Source organism: Eurytemora carolleeae, unplaced genomic scaffold, assembly GCF_000591075.1.
Source record: "Eurytemora carolleeae unplaced genomic scaffold, Eaff_2.0 scaffold492, whole genome shotgun sequence".
Classification (NCBI taxonomy): Eukaryota; Metazoa; Arthropoda; class Copepoda; order Calanoida; family Temoridae; genus Eurytemora; species Eurytemora carolleeae.
The window spans coordinates 62,805-83,736 of record NW_019396593.1 but is presented as its reverse complement, the minus strand read 5'-3'; the positions used below and the strand labels follow the sequence as shown (position 1 = coordinate 83,736).

General features: G+C 32.0%; 1 protein-coding gene across 2 annotated transcripts; it reads right to left on the bottom strand.

Moving 5' to 3' along the window:
* Positions 1-425: 425 nt before the first annotated feature.
* On the bottom strand, positions 426-20,924 carry LOC111706020 (uncharacterized). 2 transcript variants are annotated; one of them, XM_023478767.1, is made up of 43 exons: positions 20,864-20,924; positions 19,980-20,021; positions 19,543-19,607; positions 18,359-18,399; positions 17,957-18,051; positions 17,392-17,498; positions 17,061-17,144; positions 16,923-16,980; positions 16,215-16,270; positions 15,365-15,433; positions 15,228-15,299; positions 14,912-15,044; positions 14,559-14,682; positions 14,442-14,502; positions 14,273-14,344; positions 14,100-14,212; positions 13,741-13,858; positions 13,557-13,624; positions 12,780-12,875; positions 12,308-12,386; positions 12,168-12,221; positions 10,946-11,087; positions 10,460-10,488; positions 10,307-10,372; positions 9,842-9,898; positions 9,709-9,783; positions 9,600-9,645; positions 9,036-9,152; positions 7,494-8,978; positions 6,869-6,936; positions 6,766-6,808; positions 5,981-6,042; positions 3,629-3,738; positions 3,345-3,393; positions 3,175-3,207; positions 3,031-3,106; positions 2,427-2,536; positions 2,237-2,291; positions 2,028-2,091; positions 1,830-1,957; positions 1,619-1,681; positions 1,465-1,528; positions 426-1,109 (listed from the first exon to the last, which is right to left on the bottom strand). In XM_023478767.1, the coding sequence occupies exons 1-43, from the start codon at positions 20,874-20,876 to the stop codon at positions 671-673; spliced, it is 5,001 nt and encodes a 1,666-aa protein (XP_023334535.1). In that variant the 5' UTR covers positions 20,877-20,924; the 3' UTR covers positions 426-670. The 2 variants fall into 2 exon arrangements, with proteins under 2 accessions (XP_023334535.1, XP_023334536.1); XM_023478768.1 differs by lacking the exons at positions 17,957-18,051; positions 18,359-18,399; positions 19,543-19,607; positions 19,980-20,021; positions 20,864-20,924 and adding an exon at positions 17,742-17,829.
* Positions 20,925-20,932: the final 8 nt, after the last annotated feature.

Genomic DNA, 20,932 nt, shown 5'->3' with positions numbered 1-20,932 from the left:
AAGTATCCACCTATAGTGTTGTAATACTTAAAGAAACTTAATATCATCAACATCATAATCAAATGCAGTTTTGGTTGTTCAAGTTACCAGTTGTAAGCTTAATTGTTCTTATATCTTTTTTAAATTTATGTTTATGATTTAAAAAAAATTGTAGATCTCTAATAAAGTGACATAACCGAAAACCATTGAGAATTAAACAGAATCAAACACTTATAAAACTAAAAGACAATTTGTTACCTTCCACATTTATCAGCAAAATGATGACAAGGGTACTGTTGTGAATTGGGCATGTTCCTCTTTAAATGGAGGGTCACATAAAAATTAAACTTACAGTTCCTTCAAGGGAATTTAAGCTAAGGTTATCTTTTCCAAAAATTGTAATTTATTAAATGTTTTAAGCTTTTATAGTAAATTATCTAAAATAATTGAACATTTTATTTATTTTTAATTCAAAGACTAAATCAAAACATGGGTTAAATTGGTTACATGTCAATTATGAGAATGGGAATAATCACCTGAACAGAATTAAACACAAACAGAGTCTTTCAAAATTTGTAAATTAAGATGTGAAAACTGCTTTAATAATTCTTATTTAAAACTTGCTAAAAATGTAAAGATTAAGGGGTTTTCCATTTTCTCTGATACATCAGTTTCTAAAATTGTTTTACTCTCATCTCCATCTTCTGTAAGGAGGTTGTCCTCCTGGTGCTGGTGTAGGTTCTCCTCCAGGAGCAGGTGCGCCTCCTGGTGGTGGTGCAGGAGTGTCACCACCTGGTGCAGGTGTTTCCCCTCCTGGAGCAGGTGGGGGTGGACCTCCTGGTGCAGGTGTGGGTTCACCTCCTGGTGCAGGTGTTGGTTCACCTCCTGGTGCAGGTGTGGGTTCACCTCCTGGTGCAGGTGTGGGTTCACCTCCTGGTGCAGGTGTTCCGGCCGGAGCAGGTTCCCCTCCTGCTGGTTTGTCTCCACTTGGTGATGGAGGTTCTCCTCCTGACCCTGGTGGACAGCCTTCACATTCTTGGACTTTATTAATTTCTGGACATTTAGGCACCGGGACCTCCTGTTTTTCCTTTTCTATTCCAGTTTTTAATCCTGTCCTTGTTGGTGAACATCTAAAAAATCCCATTTTTTATTTGCATCATATGAATCAAGTTTTTAAAAATAAATAGTAGATAATAATAAAGCCTTTACTTATCGCTGCAATTAAACTTTCAGGGAAAAGAAATCTGTATTGTTATACAAGCATTAAAAAGATAAATTCCCCTCCCCCCATCCCTGAACTGTAAAATTCTAAGTCTATAGATTAATATAGCAACTAAAAATATGTTAAATCTGTTAAATGTTAAATCTCGAAACATATCTGCATATGTACCTCAACATAGCTTAGCTTGGTTGATTTTAATTTAAATGATTAATAGAATTGGTCTATAATTATAATTATTCAAGCATTATTAGAATAACACTCACTCTTTGACATCAGGACCTTCAATACATCTTCTTTCTCTGGTATATTCCTGGGAGCCTTTGCCTTCTGACAGAGTTAAAAATGGTTAGATGCAAATAAATAAATTTGAAAAAAATGATACATAATTGTATTTTAGTTATTTTGTGTTTTGCTTACCTGCATTGCATTTTGGCTCAGATGCATAAGCCCATGCAGACCATAATGACCAAGTTCCTTGACCTGTAACATAATTTATTAAATTTTGCTTGGTTCTATGGGCAATCATTTTCATTGAAAATCAACACCTATTCCCCAGTATTTGAAGGTTCAAGCCATATTGATTACAGGTTGGGGGTGATTCTAAGCAATGCCCTAAAAGGAAACTTACTCTCTGCTGGACAAGGAGTACAAGCACCTTCCCCGGTGTCGGTCCAGGTTCTGTTTCTTCCAGGATCAACAAGGGGCCTGCACTCTTCATTCTTCAATTCTTCGTTAGTGCAGGTATTTATGCATTTCCTAATAAAAAGAACAATCAAACTTAAACATAAGAGACATGCTTGATGTAACTTTGTATGTGTATGTTTACCTGTTTCTCTTTCTTATTCCATCATCACCGCACTTTATGTCACATTTTCCCCAGTCTCCCCACTCTTAATGTTTTTTTTTTATTTCTCACATCAATGTTTGAGAGATAAATTTTTCATTGTTATTTTAGGATTGCTATTATTTATTTGTAGATTTATAGTCATGTTAAAATATCAATCCCATCTCCTTTTGAGATGCAATTATAAATACCTGTCCATTGTGTATACTTGCATGGAGGGGTGCTTTGGCCTGGGGGTGCTACTATCTAAAATTAAAGTAAAGGTATAACTTGGAACAATTGATTTCATTCAGACTTCATTTTTATATTATGAGAATGTTTAAAAGAATAATAAAGCTATATTTAAAAAAATAAATTAACGTTTTATCAACTCAGACTTACTGGTTTGCAGGGATCAAGTTGACATTTGATAGCTCTTATGTTAACATAAGGCAACTTGCTATATTTCTTCTTGTCTTCTTTTTGAAGTTGCATGTTTGTTGTTACTTGTCCTGTAAGGAAATATGTATTTATAATCGGATTATAAAAAAGTGAATTTCAAAACAACAAGCATGTAAAAAATATGACTAGTATTATCAAAAGGAATTGAGTCTTTGGCACAAACTCTGATTTTCTAATTCCTATATCTCTGCAACCCATTGTCGTAGAACTTAGATATTTCAAACTATGAATTCTGTTGCATCAAATTATCTTAGTTTGAAATATCAAAAGTCTACAACATCAAGTTCTATAGATATAGGGATTAGAAAATTTGAGTCTGTGACTAAGACTCAATTCCTTTGTTATATGTTTAATTACTTTCAGTTTGTTTAGTCAGGCAAGAGTTTTCAAAACTCTGTTAGTATATGGTATTTTGTAGAAGAGTTTTGTTCAACTTTAAATGATTCAAAAATGTCTCAGGCAAGTAATCAGTTTCTTTATATAAATACATATTTTATCTTTAAATTTGTTTTTATATAATCTGTAAATAATGTCAGTAGCATACTTGATTTATCATCCATACAATGTTCACCACCCATTAATCCATCTAGGTATGGTTCTTTTAAAAACTTTCTTTCTTCCTAATTAACAAAAATGATAACAATTATCTACTTGAAAATAAATAAAATTATAACAAATTTATACTCACTGTAAAAAGAATTTCTTCATATCGAGTCATTTCCTATTAAATTAGATGATTTTAATTAACTTGAAGTAGTGATTTTTTATCTGAAAAATTTTGAGAATTTATTTTATTTTTGCCGATGATAAGTGTTAGACCAAATGATAGTCAATTTATTCAGCTTTGATATTACTTACAGCTTGCAGTAACATTTTTCCATCCTTCAAAATCTCATCAATATCAGAACTAAAAGTAAAATAAACCTTAAATTTTGTGTTAAAAATTGTAATCGGAAGGTTCAGAGATCAGTGATCAAAACAGCAGCTGGTCGTCAGTGTAAAATGTAAAATTTATACAATGCATTTGATAACTAAGTGAATAACTTTTTTGCAAACACATGGATATGATGTTAAGACCCCAATCTGAAGAGTAAAACCAATTTGCAGTAGATATATTGGATTAAATGAAACTGATGACTTACTCTTCTTTGAGAAGATTAGCCAGTTCTTGTGGAAGTCTTCCAAAATCATTAGAATCAGGAAAGGGTACTTTTCCTTCAGAAATTGGCCAAATATATGCATCCCATAAATTCTGAAAACATATTGAATTAAGTGAACTTCATTATGCAGAAATTTCTTGAATATTAATTAATATATTTAAACACAAATGCATTTCAAAGCATAACATTAAAAGAACAAGATATTAAAATGTTGGCAATGTATTTTCAATTTTTCGACCACAATAGTGCAATATTGTTAAAGAATAATTTTCTCAATGATACCACACTCATGTAGATGTTAATCCAAGTATTTGGATAGTTGTTTTAAATGTTAAAAAAAAGACTGATAAAATGGTTTTCTTCAAAAGGGTTAAAATTAAAATATGAACAATAAACCAAGCTTTTAAAGGGTTTTGCTCCTCTTGCGACAATTTTTAGAAGTTGTTTTTCAGGCTGCCATCTATAATTGTAATTTTTTTAAAATTTCAGGGCATGATTTATCAACTTCAACCAGCAACAAATTCACATTTTACGGAAACTCACAATAAGATTAATTATTAACTCATTAGCCATGTCTCATAGTGATCCTGTGCTTAAGTATAAGATTCTAGAGGTTAATGATCTGGTAGACTTTAACCAAGCTGCATTCATTTATTAATATACAAATAAACCTCTAGCTTCATCTTTTGAAAACATTTTTAAAAGCTTGAAAACCTTGAAATATCTCTTAACTATCAACTTGACATTCTCAAAATGTGCTCATTACAGTATTTACCATCAAGCTCTCTTCTTAAGATGTGGAATAACCTGCCTCTTGACTTAAAAAGAAGCTACTCTTTTAGTATATTTAAAAATAGACTACTAAACTCTCTTTTTGAAAATTAAATTACGATGTGTTAAAATCCGAATTGTTATTTATGTAAAACTAATTAAATATGTTTTAAAAATATTCTAATAATTGTTTTGCACATGTCAGTAAAATATTTTAAAATCTAGTTATTTTAACTAATGTATAAACTATTATGCATACGATACAATTAGGGCTTGGCACGTTCCGACTTTTTTGAAATCGTTCCGTTCCGTTCTAGAACGAGGGCCTTCAGATAAATCGTTCCGTTCTCGTTCCTTTTTTGTCGTCGTTTCGTTATGTTCCGTTCCGTCCCGTTCCGTTCCGTTCTGAGTAGAAGAAAGGTCTTCCCGTTCCGTTCTTGGCGTTCTTATTTAAAGAACGGTTCCATCCCTCTCGTTCCGTTCTTAGTCAAAGAACGTTTCCATCCCCCTGTTCCGTTCTTAGTATAGAACGATTACTTAAACCGGGTTACCTTAAAACAGGGGGTGTACAATTTGTAGATTTTTGAAAAATATTTAATTATAGAAAACAACTTCTTTCAATCCATGCAAGGAGAATTGAATACAAGGAGGGGGCAACAGGGTTTCCGTACACTTTGCTGTGACGTTTTTGGACTGCTAGAGAACTAGTTTTTGCGTAACAACAATAATAAAGATTGTAAACAATAACACAAATGATAAACAGACATTTGGTGTATCTCTGGCATTAGATGAAGATTCACCGTATACTAACTCATGTTTGTTTACATTAGATCGGCTGCCTTTATTATTGTTGTTACGCAAAAACTAGTTCTCCAGCAGTCCAAAAACGTCACAGCAAAGTGTACGGAAACCCTATTGCCCCTTCCTTGTATTCAATTCTCCTTGAACCCATGTATCCCCTTACTTACGCTTGTACTTTTATATAGCAACACATACTTACGTATAATTATATTCTTACCCTTTTATAACTGTATTTTTTTCCTTTTACCCCCTCCCCCCCTCCTTACTTTCTATAGTATTGTGTCTAATGTCATTTACAATAATTCTATCTTTCAATTTCGGTCACTACATACAGAGAAAATCTTAACTTGAAACACGTTCCTGATTTAAAATGCGTTCCCAACTTAGAACGCGTTCTTGAAAATAAGAACGCGTTAACGATTTTAACCGTTCTTTTCAAGCAATTCCGGTTCCGTTCCGTTCTATTACTAATCGTTCCAAAATTTTTAAGAACTCGTTCTGAGCGTTCGTTTTTTTTGGAACGATGGGATCGTTCTTGATCGTTCCGTTCGTTCTCGGGAAAGAACGATCGTTCCACCAGGAACGTGCTCAGCCCTAGATACAATTGCACCCTGATCTCTAATAGTTCTCTTCAAATCTATTAAATTAAATCAGTTAAAGGATTAAATGGTACCTCAGTAAATTAGGAATGCTCCTATTTAAATGAAAGGTCAATTGAAATTACTCAGTCCCTTATGTTGATCACTTCTAGCAAAAACTTACCATTACTTCAATTGCTTTGTTTTCTGTTGCTTTTCTTCTGAAGGTAAAGTCAAAGCACACTTCTGAAATTAAATTTTAATTTTACAATCTTGAAGGTTTGCTTTAATAGTTGAACAGCGTAAAATGATATATAAGTCATTCATTATATACATATACATATACATATTCTTCAGGAATATAAAGATCTTAGTTTATTAAAACAAACAATTGTGAAATCTTTGTCTAATAAAGATTTTGGGGGGGGGGGTGGTTTCCACCTCCGCCCTAAGATTTTTCCCTTTGAGTTGAGATAGAGTAGTGTGATACATGTCCTTAGTCCAAGGGAGGATTTTTTAAAAAGTTCAATAAGTATTTCTTAAAAATGTTTAAAAATAATTATTTTTAATTTGACAAATATTAACATTTGACCTATCCATTTTTCAAAGGCTTTTCAAACTTATAAATTTTAGTGATGTAGCTAAATAATAAAGAAGTTATAAAGCATTTCTGATTTTTTTTAACACCCACCCACCGATTGACTGTCCTCCACCCTACCCTTTGCATAAAAAAAGAATTTACTAAATTTGTTCACAACTATAATGTTGGAAAAATTAAAAAGTTTTAGCCTTCTATTAATCTGTTTTTAAGTTATTAATAAAAAGCCACACAGGGGTGGAACCCCCCCCCCCCCATTTGATAGGGTTAAAACATGTGAATTGATTCTTCTATAATGGAAAGAAGAAATCATATTCATGAAATAGTTTAAGTTTAGTTGTAACTGATATAGTTTTTGAATATTTCATTACCTTTACTTTCATTTTTTGGTATATTTGGGTTCTTTTCCTTTTCCTAAATTGATGAATGTTAATAAGAAGTTCTAGGTTTCACAAATGAAGAATTGTTTCTTACCTCAAGGTATTTTTTCTTAGCCTCTTCACAATCTTTGTAAGGTTTAAAATCAGTCCATTTACAGCTTTCTAAATGTTTGTATAATTGCTTGCAATTTTCATTTTGATTTAACCTCTTACTATCACATTTTATTGACCATATGACCAAGTGAAAGTCTAGGAATGTTCATAGCTTGGTTTAAGATGTCTAAATTGATAGATTTAAGCTTTTCCCATTTTTTTGGATAAAAATTGAGCTGTAGCACAGTCTGAAATATGAGCCAAATCTTTAGTAGTTTTAAAAGGTTTCTAACCATTCTCCGTTATACAAGTTTTCTTAATTCTAAAAACTCATTAGTAAAATTTAAAAAATTGTCGTAATTTTTAAAAGAATAACTTGTAAAAACTATAAATAAAAAAAGATACACAAAGTTTGAGTCAAAGAAGGGGCTGTAAATACCCCATAAAATTAAATGTTTAATATACCCAGGCAATTCATACTACACAGCAAAATAAAATGTAAATTCAGGGTGAACAGAATAGAAGAATATTGTGGAGGGGGGGATTTTGCATTAAATCCATAAATCAATTACTTAAATTGCTCAAAATAGTAATTGAAAAATTTGATAATAGTTCCTTATCTGTACCTGGGCAATATCCAATACAACTTGGGTCATTTCCTGGATAATCCAATTTAGGAAATGTTCTGACGTCTGGTTGAATTTTTATCTTTTCTCCTGGTTTCGGTACTGGACAATGTTCTTTGCACAGTGTACATTCTTGTCTATCATGAAGACAAGTACCATTGAAAGAACCAGGTTGATCAAAATTTGATTTCTTTTCTTCGCACACACCACCATTTTTCTCTGGCCTTACCATAATTTTCACTCTTGATCTAGTTGGCATTACTTCAGGTTGATTATATGAATACATTATATCAATCAACATCTTGGAATTGTCATATCCAGATACTTTTGCATTAAGTGGCAGGCAGGTTGTACTGCACAAACTCCAGTCTCCCCATTGAGTGTAAATGCAATGTTCAGGGCACCAAGGAGTGACTGGTCCTTTCTCTTTAGACCCAGGAGTTATACAAGTTGTTTTGTCCTTTTCAGCATAAAGTCGAGAATCAAATTCAAATTTCTCATCCCTTTTACATGGTTCACCTCCAAATGCAGGTTCAGGATTGGCACAGAATCTTTCTCGTTTTCTGTTTGCTCTGGTTTCAATAGGTTTGCCTTCTTCAGGTTCAAAAATGCATTGTTGACTGCACAATCCCCATGCTGACCATGCCGCCCACATACCATTGACTGGGCATTGTTGCAAAAGGCAATTTTGGGTTTGAAGCACGTATTCTGGACTAGCCTGCCCATTTGTGCATCTGTCATTGGGGACCACTTCAAATGTTTTATCATTAACACACTTTCTGTTTCTGGTCATCACTCCTTTACCACAAGTTGAACTGCAACTCGACCATGCACTCCATTGGGTGGGTATATACTGCTCACAATCCTTCTGGGTACATTTTTCAATATTAACATATAAGTCTCTATTTGTCATTTCATCAGGGCATGGCTTACCACCACCGATTGAGGGTAAACAATATCTAGTTCTTGTCTTTGTTCCCTGACCACATGATAGGGAGCAAGCAGTCCATCCAGTCCATGGCATAAACTTGCCATCTTCAGGGCAAGCCTCCAGATTGCATTGTACTGTCTGAGTTGAATATCTTTCAGCTGCACTAGCTGATTTACCATCCTGTCCATAGCACAGTGGGTTGTATTCTGGACTATCTTTCTTTGCTTCATCTTGAACACAATCCCTTTTCCTTTTTTTGCATCCACCACCACAGGTCTTGTCACAAGAAGACCATGCGCCCCATTCTCCCCAAGTTGCTCTTAAAGCTTTTTGACAGCAGTATCTTACTTTCATATCCTTGCAAAACTCTTTGGGACCATTCTTATCCTTGCAGGCATACCCAAAAAATGGAGTAAGCTTAAATGTTTGATAAATATTTTCATCCATTTTAAGCTCATACCAAGGAACCTGATCTTCTGTGGTGATGGCATCTATGTAGTGGGCACTCTCTGGAATTGTTCCACAAACAGTGTGTGCCAGCTTTGCTACTTTAGCTGAAAAAGATGTTTTTTTTTACAAAGTTGTATAAAATTATTTTTTATGTGACAAACCTGCTCTATCTCTAAGCTCATATTCTCCATCTTGACCCCAGAGGTTGGCTGGATAATCTTGGTTAACCCAGTCTTTCCATTCACACTCATGGAACAGATGAGCAAGTGGTGGAGATTCTGAAATGGTTAGATCCTGTAGAGCCTAGAAACTCTCCTATTTCGGAAATCTGAAGGAATCAAGTATCGCAAGGATAATTCTTCAGGGGTTTAAACCAAAAGAGGTTTGAAGCTAAGGGAAAAGTAAAAATATTTTATTGAAATATGGGAAATGATTTTTTGTGTGAGATCTTGAAAAGATTCTTTGAAAATATCTACATAATAAAAAGACATTAGTATATGAATATGTTGCAAATAGCTGGCCAAACGACTGGACCGATTGGGTTGAATGTTTTTGTGAACACTCATGGGTGGCAGGGGGATGTTATAGGCTATAAAATTTGATTTTTTCCAAAATTTTAAATTTTTTCAAATTTTTTTCTCCATGGCAACGATGGCCCTTCTGCTAGTTTTTTTTTAAATGTACACATGCCAACCCTTCTGAAATCTTAAACTTATGTCACTTACCCACAACAATGGAAATGGAGTATGTTTTCAAAACTTGACTGATGGACTGAAATCATTTTTATTAATAAGAGTTGTTAGTGATTGAAAGTAATGATAATGAGTGGCTTACCTGCCATAGATTTTTGTTATCTGATAACTTGACATTTAGAGCCCCTTCAGATTTCATAATTGTGAATTGATCAGCCTTGATAAATTTTATATTTACGTGATTATTAAAAGGATGATAAATGTATCAAACTTACACTACGGAACTCTGAAACAATAGTTTTTACTCCACTCAGTTTGTCTACCATCACAGTCTGAAAATTTTAAACAAACTTAGTCTTTAAAACATTCTAAATAGATTTTCAGTGCACTACATGCTTGGTGAATCTTATGAGGGGGGGGGGGGGGGGGGAATCTAGTTCTGAACTGGCTTAAGTGATATAATTTCAATTTTTCTCAGCTATCTAACTTAACAAACTATTTATTGGATTAACTATTTTCTCAAAAAACGTTTTTCTGAACAAGTTATTTTTTTAAACAAATGATTTTATTGAGAGCACAAATGAGATGATGTTTAACTAAAACAGTGAAATAAAATTGCCTGAGATTGACTAAAACATGGTGATCAAGCTAAAATAGATTAGAAGAAGAATAACAAATACACTAGATCGTTAATGAACAAATGAAAAAAATAAAGAAAAAATAAAACATGTTTATTTTACCTGATAGTAGAGTGCCCTAACATTAAGAGATTTCAAAAGTTCTGTAAGAGTTGTGTTTCTCATATCCTTAAATATCACAGTGGTTAGTTAGATTAGGCAATTACTGTGAAGAAATAAAAAATTCAAATCGATCATGACCAAATATAATCTTACCCATTTAATATCATCAAAAAGGTTGCTGCCTGAAACATAAATAAAATCTTTGGTCAATTAAAAAATTTATTAACAAGTAGTAACAAGTAGTAAATCTGAAATGATATCTTTTCATTTACAGCTACCAAGCAAAATATGGTTTTCTCAACTATCTGTTTTGTTTTTGTAGTTAGGAGTATAGGATCGAATGATTCATTGGGTCCTAATTTGGATCCTTGAATATGTGACTAAAAGAACCTTTTCCAAAGAAACTGTAATTTCTAGTACTTTAAAATTCATATGTTACAATCTTAGCCAATTTTTAAAAAAATCAGTTAAACAAATTGAAAAATATTTAAGATTTATGATTTTTACAGTCAAATCAAACCTTTTTTCAGAGTGGTAACAATAGAAACTTTTTGAAATAAATGAACACTGAAGGAAATTTGAAAAGTTAGATTTCTGGAACTAAACTTTGAGCTACAATTAGACATCCTTGCTGTTTACCTCCTGGTGCTGCTGGAGCTGTTGTGTTTCCGGCTGATCCATAACCTGCAGGTGGTTGACCATATCCTCGTGGGGTGGGTTCTATCTCAGCCTTTTCAACAGCTGGTAGAACCTGTGTGACTGAAACTACGCCACTTTCATCCTGTTGTCACAATTTACTTGTCCAAATTTAAGTAGGTTGGGTATTTTTTGCAAAGTATCATTTTTGAGATTTAAAATTTTTTTTTATTGGAAAGAAATGGACCACATGAATTTCAAAATTAAGGGGGATTAAACCCAATACAGTATGAAGTCTGGTTTACCCAAAATAGTCAAGGCCCCCCCCCTTCTATTGCCTTATTGTGATACAAATTGATAACATTTGAAACACTTTTGAAAAGCCCTTGGGCTCCAATTAAATAATCTACAAAACAAATTGCAAATTTGCAAAATTTCAAATATTTATTGCAATTCAAAAAATTTGCAACAACAAACAGTGTGCGAAATATGATAAATTATACATTTTATAAGCCTGCCATGACAAATTCATATTTGCAAAAATGTTTGTAAAATTTTCAAAAAAAATAATTTATTTAAGAAAAACTGAAAATGTGAAAATTCTCTTTAAAGGTATCTGTGCAAAAAAACTTTGCAAAATTTCTTCACAAAAATTGTGCAATCTGCTTCCTTTGTTCAAGGCTTTTCAAAGAGCTATAAAAAGTCTAAATCCAATGACTGGATGTAGGTCTAAATATAGATTTAGTAGGGTGAAGGTTAAATAAGGCATTTAGGCAGTATGCATGAGGATTCGGGTAGTAGGTATAAAAGCCCTGCACTGAGCCTAAAGTGAGGGGCATGTGTTTGTTAGAAAAGTCAAAAAAATTGAACAGACTCAGACCAAGTCTTTTTGAGTCATCTACCAGAAAACTTCAGGGCCCCCCTGAGGACCCCCTCATCAGGGGTGTCTCATGTACTTTAGAGAGAAGGCAACTTCTAGTCCCTATTATTCAATTTTTATCATAAATTAACTAAATTTTTGGCTGAGAAGTGGCACCACAGTTTTAATTCTAAAATAATTGATAAAAATTGAATGATAGGGACTAGAAGTTGCCTTCTCTCTACAGTTTTCCAGGAAAATATCCTCCCAATTGTACAGGTGGGGAGACCCCATTCCTCCCCCCCCTTAAGCCCCTTCTTTTGGTAACATCTATAGTAGCTTCCATGAATCAGGACATAAACTGTCCTTGATTGTTGTAGCAACTGCAGCAATAGCAGCTTCATCCCAATGCAGGTAAATCTGAATAAAACTATGCAATCATGAAGGTCATGTTTGAAAATCATTAAAAGAGTAATGATAAATTGTTTAAACAAATCTGAGCCTACCGAAACTGTGGAGAGGAGCTGCTTGGCTTCAGATGGATTGTACAGTGAAAATGTGTATGTGCTAGATTTATCTGGACGCCTGAGTAATCATAAACTTGATACAGTTTAAAGTCTGAAAGTGGTAATTACAAGACAGTCTTGACATTCACTGATATCAATTTATTGAAAAAGATCAAATTCTGAAACTTATCATGAATATGCATAGTTGGTGAAATAAATGCACCATGTTAAACAGTAAAGAAATGTTTAAATACTGATTTAAGAATAATATTTTAATCAGCGGACATGTAATAGCAAGCACTATGAAGGACACATAAAAGTGGAAGAACAAACAGAGTATCATACATGCATACACATAATATGTAGCGATAATGAAGCTTCAGAGAAATAGATTAAATTCTGAAATAATAATATAAAGAAATGGTTGGTACTACAAATACACTATTGTAAGGATTTAAAATGTTTTTCTTACTCAATCTTTTCAAAGTTTCCATTCAGAGCTGTAGTTGTTGATCCACAAATCATTTTCCCTGAAATGATTGTTCCCTTTGCTTCCCCAGACTTAACACTGAAATATAATATTAGGTTTGTTTACTGGCACTTATTTACAAGTCAACATTAGAGAACTGTTCCAGACAGTTTTGAACAGAACCATTATAATAAAAGGTAGTGCAGTTTGCAATAGTAAATATAGAAATCTTTAGTGTTTAAATAAGTTATTTTGATTCAACTAAATATAATATGTTTTTGAGTTTTTAATGGCAGAAAAGTGCTCTATAACTACTTTGTCTTAATCTTAAAAAAATGTTGCCATCTGGAAAAAATTAGGTTGTTACTTGTTGTAAAGTTGAGTTAGAACATCTTGACTTCTAACTTAAGCTATTTAGCCTGATAATTTATTTTGTACGATCCCCTAATCGCATGGAAAAACTAAAGGATTAATTCTAAAGGTTTCTGAAAAAGTTCAACATTTAAAATCTTTCACCAAAAATATTGACCTCATAGTACCTACTCAGGGCAGCCGTAGCACATTTTAATTTCCGAGCCGGGTCAACCTTTCCAGTCCCAGTTTGTACTGTGTTGCCCGGACATTGGGTAAATAAAGCAGACACTCAATAGGACTAGGCCGTGCAACAAGGTTGACGTGGTCAGATTTTAGGTTGAATTTAGTGTAGTAAATACTACCTAATTTTCTAACTTAATTATTTCAAATTATTAATGAAATGTAAAGGTATATGAGGTTACTTACTCAATTATTAGAGTGCTTGGCTTGCTTCCCTTAACTCCATCACTTACAACAATTGTAAAGCAAATGGTCTAAAATGCAAAAAGTATATGTATTATTTATCAATAAAATATAAAAAATTTTACTCTTGTAAAGTTTTGACCTTTTTTAAAAAAAATTAATAATGCTTTTAAGAGGATAAACTTACATCTCCAGTTCTCTTATATGTTGTCCATGCTACTCCGAAGGGAATAGAAGGAGGTATACGGCTTCCAAATACCTCAACTCCCATGGGTCTCCACATTTTGGATGTTCGGCAGCAGTACCTGAATAAGTCATGTTTCTAACATAATATTAATATTATCATTATCATTTAAGTATAAGCTTGCTAAGTTTTAATGAAATATGGGTTGAGGTTTTAAGCTATTGTGATGTTTTTTTATTTTTATTAATATATGTATATATATACTGAACTAGCAGTCGCACATAACATTAAAAAGAAGATTTGAAAAATTTAAAAATGTTTAATTTAACCAGGTCAATAACAAACATTAAGATAATACATACCTTGCTTTATAATCTAAACAAGTGTTGTTCTTGTCATCAGCATAGATGAAAGGAGGTGGAAGCTGTTTTATTTTTTGTTCTTGATTCTTACAGACTATGCTCTGTTTGCTAACCTAGAAAATGTTAAATATTTATTTAAAGGCTATTTGTTTTTTGGAAATTAAAAACTCAACCTGCAAAATTTGATCAAACTTTTCTCCGTTTGATCCAACAGCTTGTCCAGCAATAGCATCTTCAGCTTTAATCTTAAATAAATATTATTAGAATTTGAACCTTAAATGAATATTTTGAACTATGTCAGGGAAAATATTTTATAAACTGAATTTTTAAACTTAATTTGACCTGTGTTATTTCTGATCCTCCTTCGTGACAAACTGCAATGATATCTTCAGCTGCACACACCCTGACATATTAAGTTTTTTTTTGGGTTTATTTTTATTTTATATATAGTACACTCACCTGAGAGCACCAGTGTATGAGGACTGGAGGTATCGGAAGTGTTCCGAATGAAGTTCTTTATCCTCATCAGAGTTGCAAGGAGCGTCATGGTCAAAGTATTCTGTCCACATGCAGTTGTCCCCACCTGAGAGGTAAAGAATAACATTTTATTATCTTGCTTAATGTATTTACTGACATTTTCTTATTACGACAGTTTAGACAGGTCCCAAGAAATGTTTGGATGTGAAATGGTTTAATGAGTTTAAAATTGATTCATTTAAGTAATAATCAAATTTTTGGTTGAATATTGTCAATTAACTTTAAAAGTCTAAAATCTTTTTATCTTTTTTATATTTCTTTTAAAATGTACTTGCCATTCAAAGGGAACATTGTATTCACATTTCCAAATCCAAGTCCAACAACTTGGGTTTTAGCGTTAACATTCTCTACAGTTTGGAAAAACTTCATGGCTTCACAAATGTTACAAAATTCAAAAGGAAATCCAGCCTAAATGTTTAATTTGTTTATATTATTATAAAGTTTAATTTTGGTTATTTTTCAGTAATTTTGAAAGTTTTCCTTTTATTTGTAAACAAGAAAAAGCTGTAAAAGTTTTATTAGTAAAAATGAGTAAAAAACAAGAATTGGGTGTTTTAAACAATTTATTTAGATTCTAGGAAAAGAACTTACCATTTTTTTACCACCAAACTTAGCGTCATTAAAATTGTCTCCACCAGGAGCACTTGACATCCCTTTCATGTACTAATAATATTGATATAAGAAATAACAATTTTTTGATAATTGTGTTTCACATTTAGTTTACTTACACTGTTGATGTCTATGATGAAAACTACAGGTCCATTGCAGTTCTCTGCAGCTGCACATTTTGAGCAGTCCTAAAATTAAATCTATAAAAAGAATTGGCAATAAAGCATAAATTTATAATCTCACAACCCTTGACAAATTCAGGCTGCAAGGAAAACCTAAATTTATTTTCTTTAGAGGGAGTGCTCGCGAAAAATGAAATGGGGTATAGGCCTATGGTGAAAAATAATTGCTTTTGATAGCTTCTAATCTTACTTCTATCTGTTGCGTCTATAAGGAAAAAATTGTTAAAAACGACATATACTAAAGAACCAAGCAGCCATTCAAATGCAGAAAGTTGCAATATTTTACTCGGATCGTAAAAAAATCAATTTAATTTCAAACAAATCATTCATTAGTTTCAAACCTATATTCATCGATTATTTTTCGACGCATTCTTAAATAGTTAATATTTAATATTTCTTTGTATTCAATGCAATTAAAACACGAAAATAGTTGGCTGCCAGATGTCTTAGCTCTCAATGCTTTGTATGATTGCACATGGCAGAGACACCTAGACAAAAAGTTTTTCTAAGCACATTGTTTATAGAACAAACAACAATTGAATTAAAATATTAACTTTATACGAATGCATCGAAAAATAATTTTTGACTTTAGGTTCTAGTATCTGAATGATATATTGCAACTTTTTGAATTTGTAAAGACGCTCTGTTCTTCAGTATAAGTCATTTTTAACAATTTTCTCCTTATAGACGCAACAAATAGAAGTAAGATTAGTAGCAATCAAAAAGGATTATTTTTCGCCAGAAGCCTAAACTCCCTTTCATTTTTGCAAACGTAAAAGATTCCCACCTTTGCATTATCAGACCAAGGTTTCTTAGTTGCTCCACCATCAACATCATTATCAACTAAACAGTGTTATCTATGAATAGAAAATACTAATCTCTGTTTGTTTGTTTGTATATCTGATAACACAAACAGAACCATGCAACCAATTTCCCATAAATTTTGATTGGGAATGGAAACTTTGTAGAACCAGGAGGAAGGTTTGTTTGTATATCTGATAACACTGACAGAACCGTTGACTAATTTCCCATAAATTTTGATTGAAAATGGAAACTTTGTAGAACCAGGAGGAAGGTTTGTTTGTATATCTGATAACACTGACAGAACCGTTGACTAATTTCCCTTAAATTTTGATTGAAAATGGAAACTTTGTAGAACCAGGAGGAAGGTTTGTTTGTATATCTGATAACACTGACAGAACCGTTAACCAATTTCTCTTAAATTTTGATTGGGAATGGAAACTTTGTAGAACCTGGGGGAAGGTTTGTTTGTATATCTGATAACACAAACAGAACCATGCAACCAATTTCCCTTAAATTTTGATTGGGAATGGAAACTTTGTAGAACCTGGGGGAAGGTTTTTTGCTTTGTTTAAAAATCCTAAGTTGAGTGGGTTGACTTTCACAGTGAAAGTTAAGTACCAGTCAAAGCTGGGGTTTAAAGCTGGTATTTTATGTAATAATTCTTTAAATACTTTTCAATTTAAATACTTACTAATATCATAACAGTCTCCCTTTTGTACAAAGTTGATTTGTGACAGTCTGTTTTCATTCTGAAATTTAAAAAAACGTTCGTAATTAAAACTTAGTAGTTGCTTCTTCTATTTTCTCATGAAGGAAAATATAAAATTACCTTTAAGAATGTTTTCAACTGGCAAATAGACTTGAATCTTCTTGGTTTTCTATCAATGACAACGCAAACTGGATTTCCACACCCCTAAAAATATGCATTTGTCTGATATTGCTTAAAGGTACATATTTTTTGAAAAATACACCTGTACCCTCCTTGTAAATAACGCTTTCCAACATATCATATAATTTAAATAATTTATATGGATTAAAGAATTTATTTTGATGGTTGCAAAGTGGAATAGTTATTGGTAACAAATGGTAACTCACTTTAGAATATTTAATTTTTTCTACAACAATTTTTTGATTTTAAATTCAATTATTTTAAATCTTACTTCTGGATCCTGTGGATCTGGTTTATGAGGGAAGGGAATGGCTTTAGCCTGAGTTTTAACTTTAGATCCTCGAGTTTTCTGCTTATTACTTGCTCTGAAGAACCCACCTAAAAACAGAACATGTAAATATCTCTCATTTTTTCTCCAAAATATACAATCTTATTCATCCAAACTTAACAACAGATTAGTATTCAAAAACAAAATCATAGATTCTAAATACCTGTTATAAAACACAACTCTTACATTAACTAAAGAACTAAATACCTGTTGCAACTTCAACTTTATTGTTATCATTGTAGTTAAATACCTGTTGCAACTTCGACTTTATTGTTATCATTGTAGTTAAATACCTGTTGCAACTTCAACTTTATTGTTATCATTGTAGTTGAATACCTGTTGTAACTTCGACTTTATTGTTATCATTGTAGTTAAATACCTGTTGCAACTTCGACTGTATTGTTATCATTGTAGTTAAATACCTGTTGCAACTTCAACTTTATTGTTATCATTGTAGTTAAATACCTGTTGCAACTTCAACTTTATTGTTATCATTGTAGTTAAATACCTGTTGCAACTTCGACTTTATTGTTATCATTGTAGTTGTAGATTTTCCTATCTGCTATCCCAGCCCAATCAGAATCCGGCAAAGTACCAAGAATACTGAACATTTTTTGTTAAATATTCACATTCAATTTCCCTGACTGAATTTAATAAATTTGAGCTACAGCTGAGTACTGCCCGTTTCAAATTTACCATCAGTAGTTCCTTTTACCCAAAATTTCATAAAATAAAAACATAAAAAAAAGTTTTAAGAGAGGGGGGGGCCGTATTTCGATTACTTAAAAGAATATATATCAATTTGAACTACTGAGTATATCGCAGTTGTACTACTTATGTTGCCAATCTAGATTAATATTTGAATAGGAACAAAAACACTTGAACAATTTTTAAACACAAGATCTCTTACGCTGGATCTCTCTGTAGGTCTTGAAGCTCGGAGTCATCCAACTATTAGTATTACATTTTTAATGTTCAGGTCTAGAAAGGGAGTGACCGGCTATGTATGGTAGTTGAACTGAATATGCAGAATTGTGGAAAAATTATATTTAGGATTTATTTGAGACATATAAAACGTTTCTTTAATGTATAATCACTGATTTTGTGCCCAAAGTTGACTTTCACAATCGTCTATTTGTATTGGTATGTTTTGAGAATTGTTTCTTTTAAAATTATTACTTAATGACGACAAAAAATGTGAAAAAATTCTTTAATAATCTGATTACATAAATCAGCTGATTTAGATTTACATTCGTATCTTAAATTCATGTTGCAGCCCGCACAGGGGCACCATAAAAATACACAGGAATATTTTGATGATCAAAAAAAATTAAAATGAATATTAATACTTATTTTGATGATAACAGTTAACTTTTTTTCTGAACCTGCTTCTATTTTTGCCATTTGTTTATTGTAGAATTATTTTTACATTTTTTGCCGTCGTTATTTAATAATTAAAAAAACTAATTCTCAAAAAGTACCCACCCAAATAGACGATTTTGAACGTCGACTTTGCGCTCAAACTCAGAAATTATACATCACAGAATTGTTTTTATGTCTCAAATGAATCCTAAAGAATTTGTCCACAATACTACACACTCAGCTTAACTACCATATATAGCCAGTCACTCCCTTTAAAGGTAGTTGTCCTTGTTTTTAAACAAGCTATCAATTATTTGAAGTCTTTAAACCACATTTTGACATTTTACTGAGTTATTCTTTATTATTGTTTTGTTGGAAATTGGAATTTTTGTAAAAAGGAATTGAGTTTTTGCCACAAACTCTGATTTTCTAATTCCTATAACTTTGCAATCCGTTTTCCTAGACCATTGATATTTGAAACTATTAATTCTGTTAGATCAAATAGTCTAAGTTTGAAATATCAAAGGTTTACATCATCAGGTTGCAAAGATACAGGAGTTAGAAAATGCGAGTTTGTGACAAAAACTCAATTCCTTTGCAAGATAAAATCAAACTTGAAGAGAAAACAATTTTTAATTATTGATTCAAATTGGAGTTATAAATGTTTTAAAATTAAAATTTGGGTCCATGATACAAAGCAAAGTTATGAACACTGTAAATGTAAAGTAATTCCTTCAGTTTCGGGGCAATAGGCTTCACAGCAGACAGCATATCAATAAAATCATCTCCACCCAGCGCTGAATTCAAACAAATATTTTGATTTTTAGGAAATACTAATGGGATTGATCTCAATTTTTTTTTAGGAAATATCTGAATATTTTTTTAAAAATAACAAGAACAATTTGCTAAAATATAAAAGGCATTCAAATTTTCTTTTCCCTGAACCTTTGCAACCTGATGTTGTAAACTTTGATCTTTGGTCTAACAAAATTCATATTTTTAAAACATTAATGATCTAGAACATCTGGTTGCAAAAATATGGATTAAGAAAACCGTAAAAATGAACAATAAAGACATTAAAGATGACAATGAAGATTGTTTGCAAATTATCATGTTTAAAAATATTTCAAATATTATTTAAAATTCTGTTTTTAATATTTGTTTCTTTCCGAGAATTGGGAGGAGAGTAAAGGTTCCTGCCCATATTAGCCCTAAAAGTAAAATATAATAAAATTAAAGTTTAGAAAGATAGTGTTTGTAATTTGGCGCAACCAGAGGGTTTTGTCAGGGGAGGTTTAAGTTGCTTGAACACTTAGATTTTTAAGAAAACAATTTGAATAAGGATGTTTTTCAACACGGCGAATGAGAATGGTTGCACCTTCTGGTTGAGGTGAAAACTCAATCAATGCTTAATCTTATTGTTATGTTAATCTACAGATTAATTGAATCTTTATTCACTGAATGAATGAAGAGACTAAGCATTGATCCTCAAATTTAAAATGCTCATATTGGATATCAAGATTAAGTGATTGGGATTACGAGCCATCACAAAAGTTCCCAGATTAGAGCTCTTTGGTCAAGTAAAGAAGCCAAACCATGCATTCCAATACTTACATACAGTCATTGTAGATATCAATACAATAAAGACGACTTTATAGTTTTAAAATGTTGCGATTTTTTAAAAACAGCAGAGTCACGTGAGCATGTAAACATAGAGAAGTTGTCAATTAACAAGATCTTTTTGTTTACTTGTAAACTTGAAAAAAAATCGTCTTTATTGTATTGATATAGTCGCCTACCATTTATAATATTGTTATTACAGCTATTTTATATTTTTTATAGCAGTTGTCTTCTTATTGAGATAATAAAATTCAAAAATTTAGGAAAATGTTACTTCTTGTAATTTTCAAATTAAATAACTTTTTTATTTCCAGATTCACAAATAGTTTTAAATGATAGTCCAGAATAATTGATCAAAACATTTAATTATTTAAAGAATTTCCTCAACAAATATGTAAGAAAAGTTTGTGAATTAAAGGGAGTGTTTTTCTACCTGGGACTAACATTTCCTACCACTGCTCTAGTGGAAGTGAGGAACTAATTTTCAATGTTGAAAGATCTG

What these genes read in the sequence shown, in the direction of transcription:
- LOC111706020 (XM_023478767.1), bottom strand. An exon ending in CTATTGCCCCGAAACTGAAG is followed by an intron (nt 18,400 to 19,542) that starts GAATTACTTTAC and finishes TAATACTAATAG; the next exon opens with TTGGATGACTCCGAGCTTCA. An exon ending in AGTTTGGTGGTAAAAAAATG is followed by an intron (nt 15,045 to 15,227) that starts GTAAGTTCTTTT and finishes TTAAACATTTAG; the next exon opens with GCTGGATTTCCTTTTGAATT.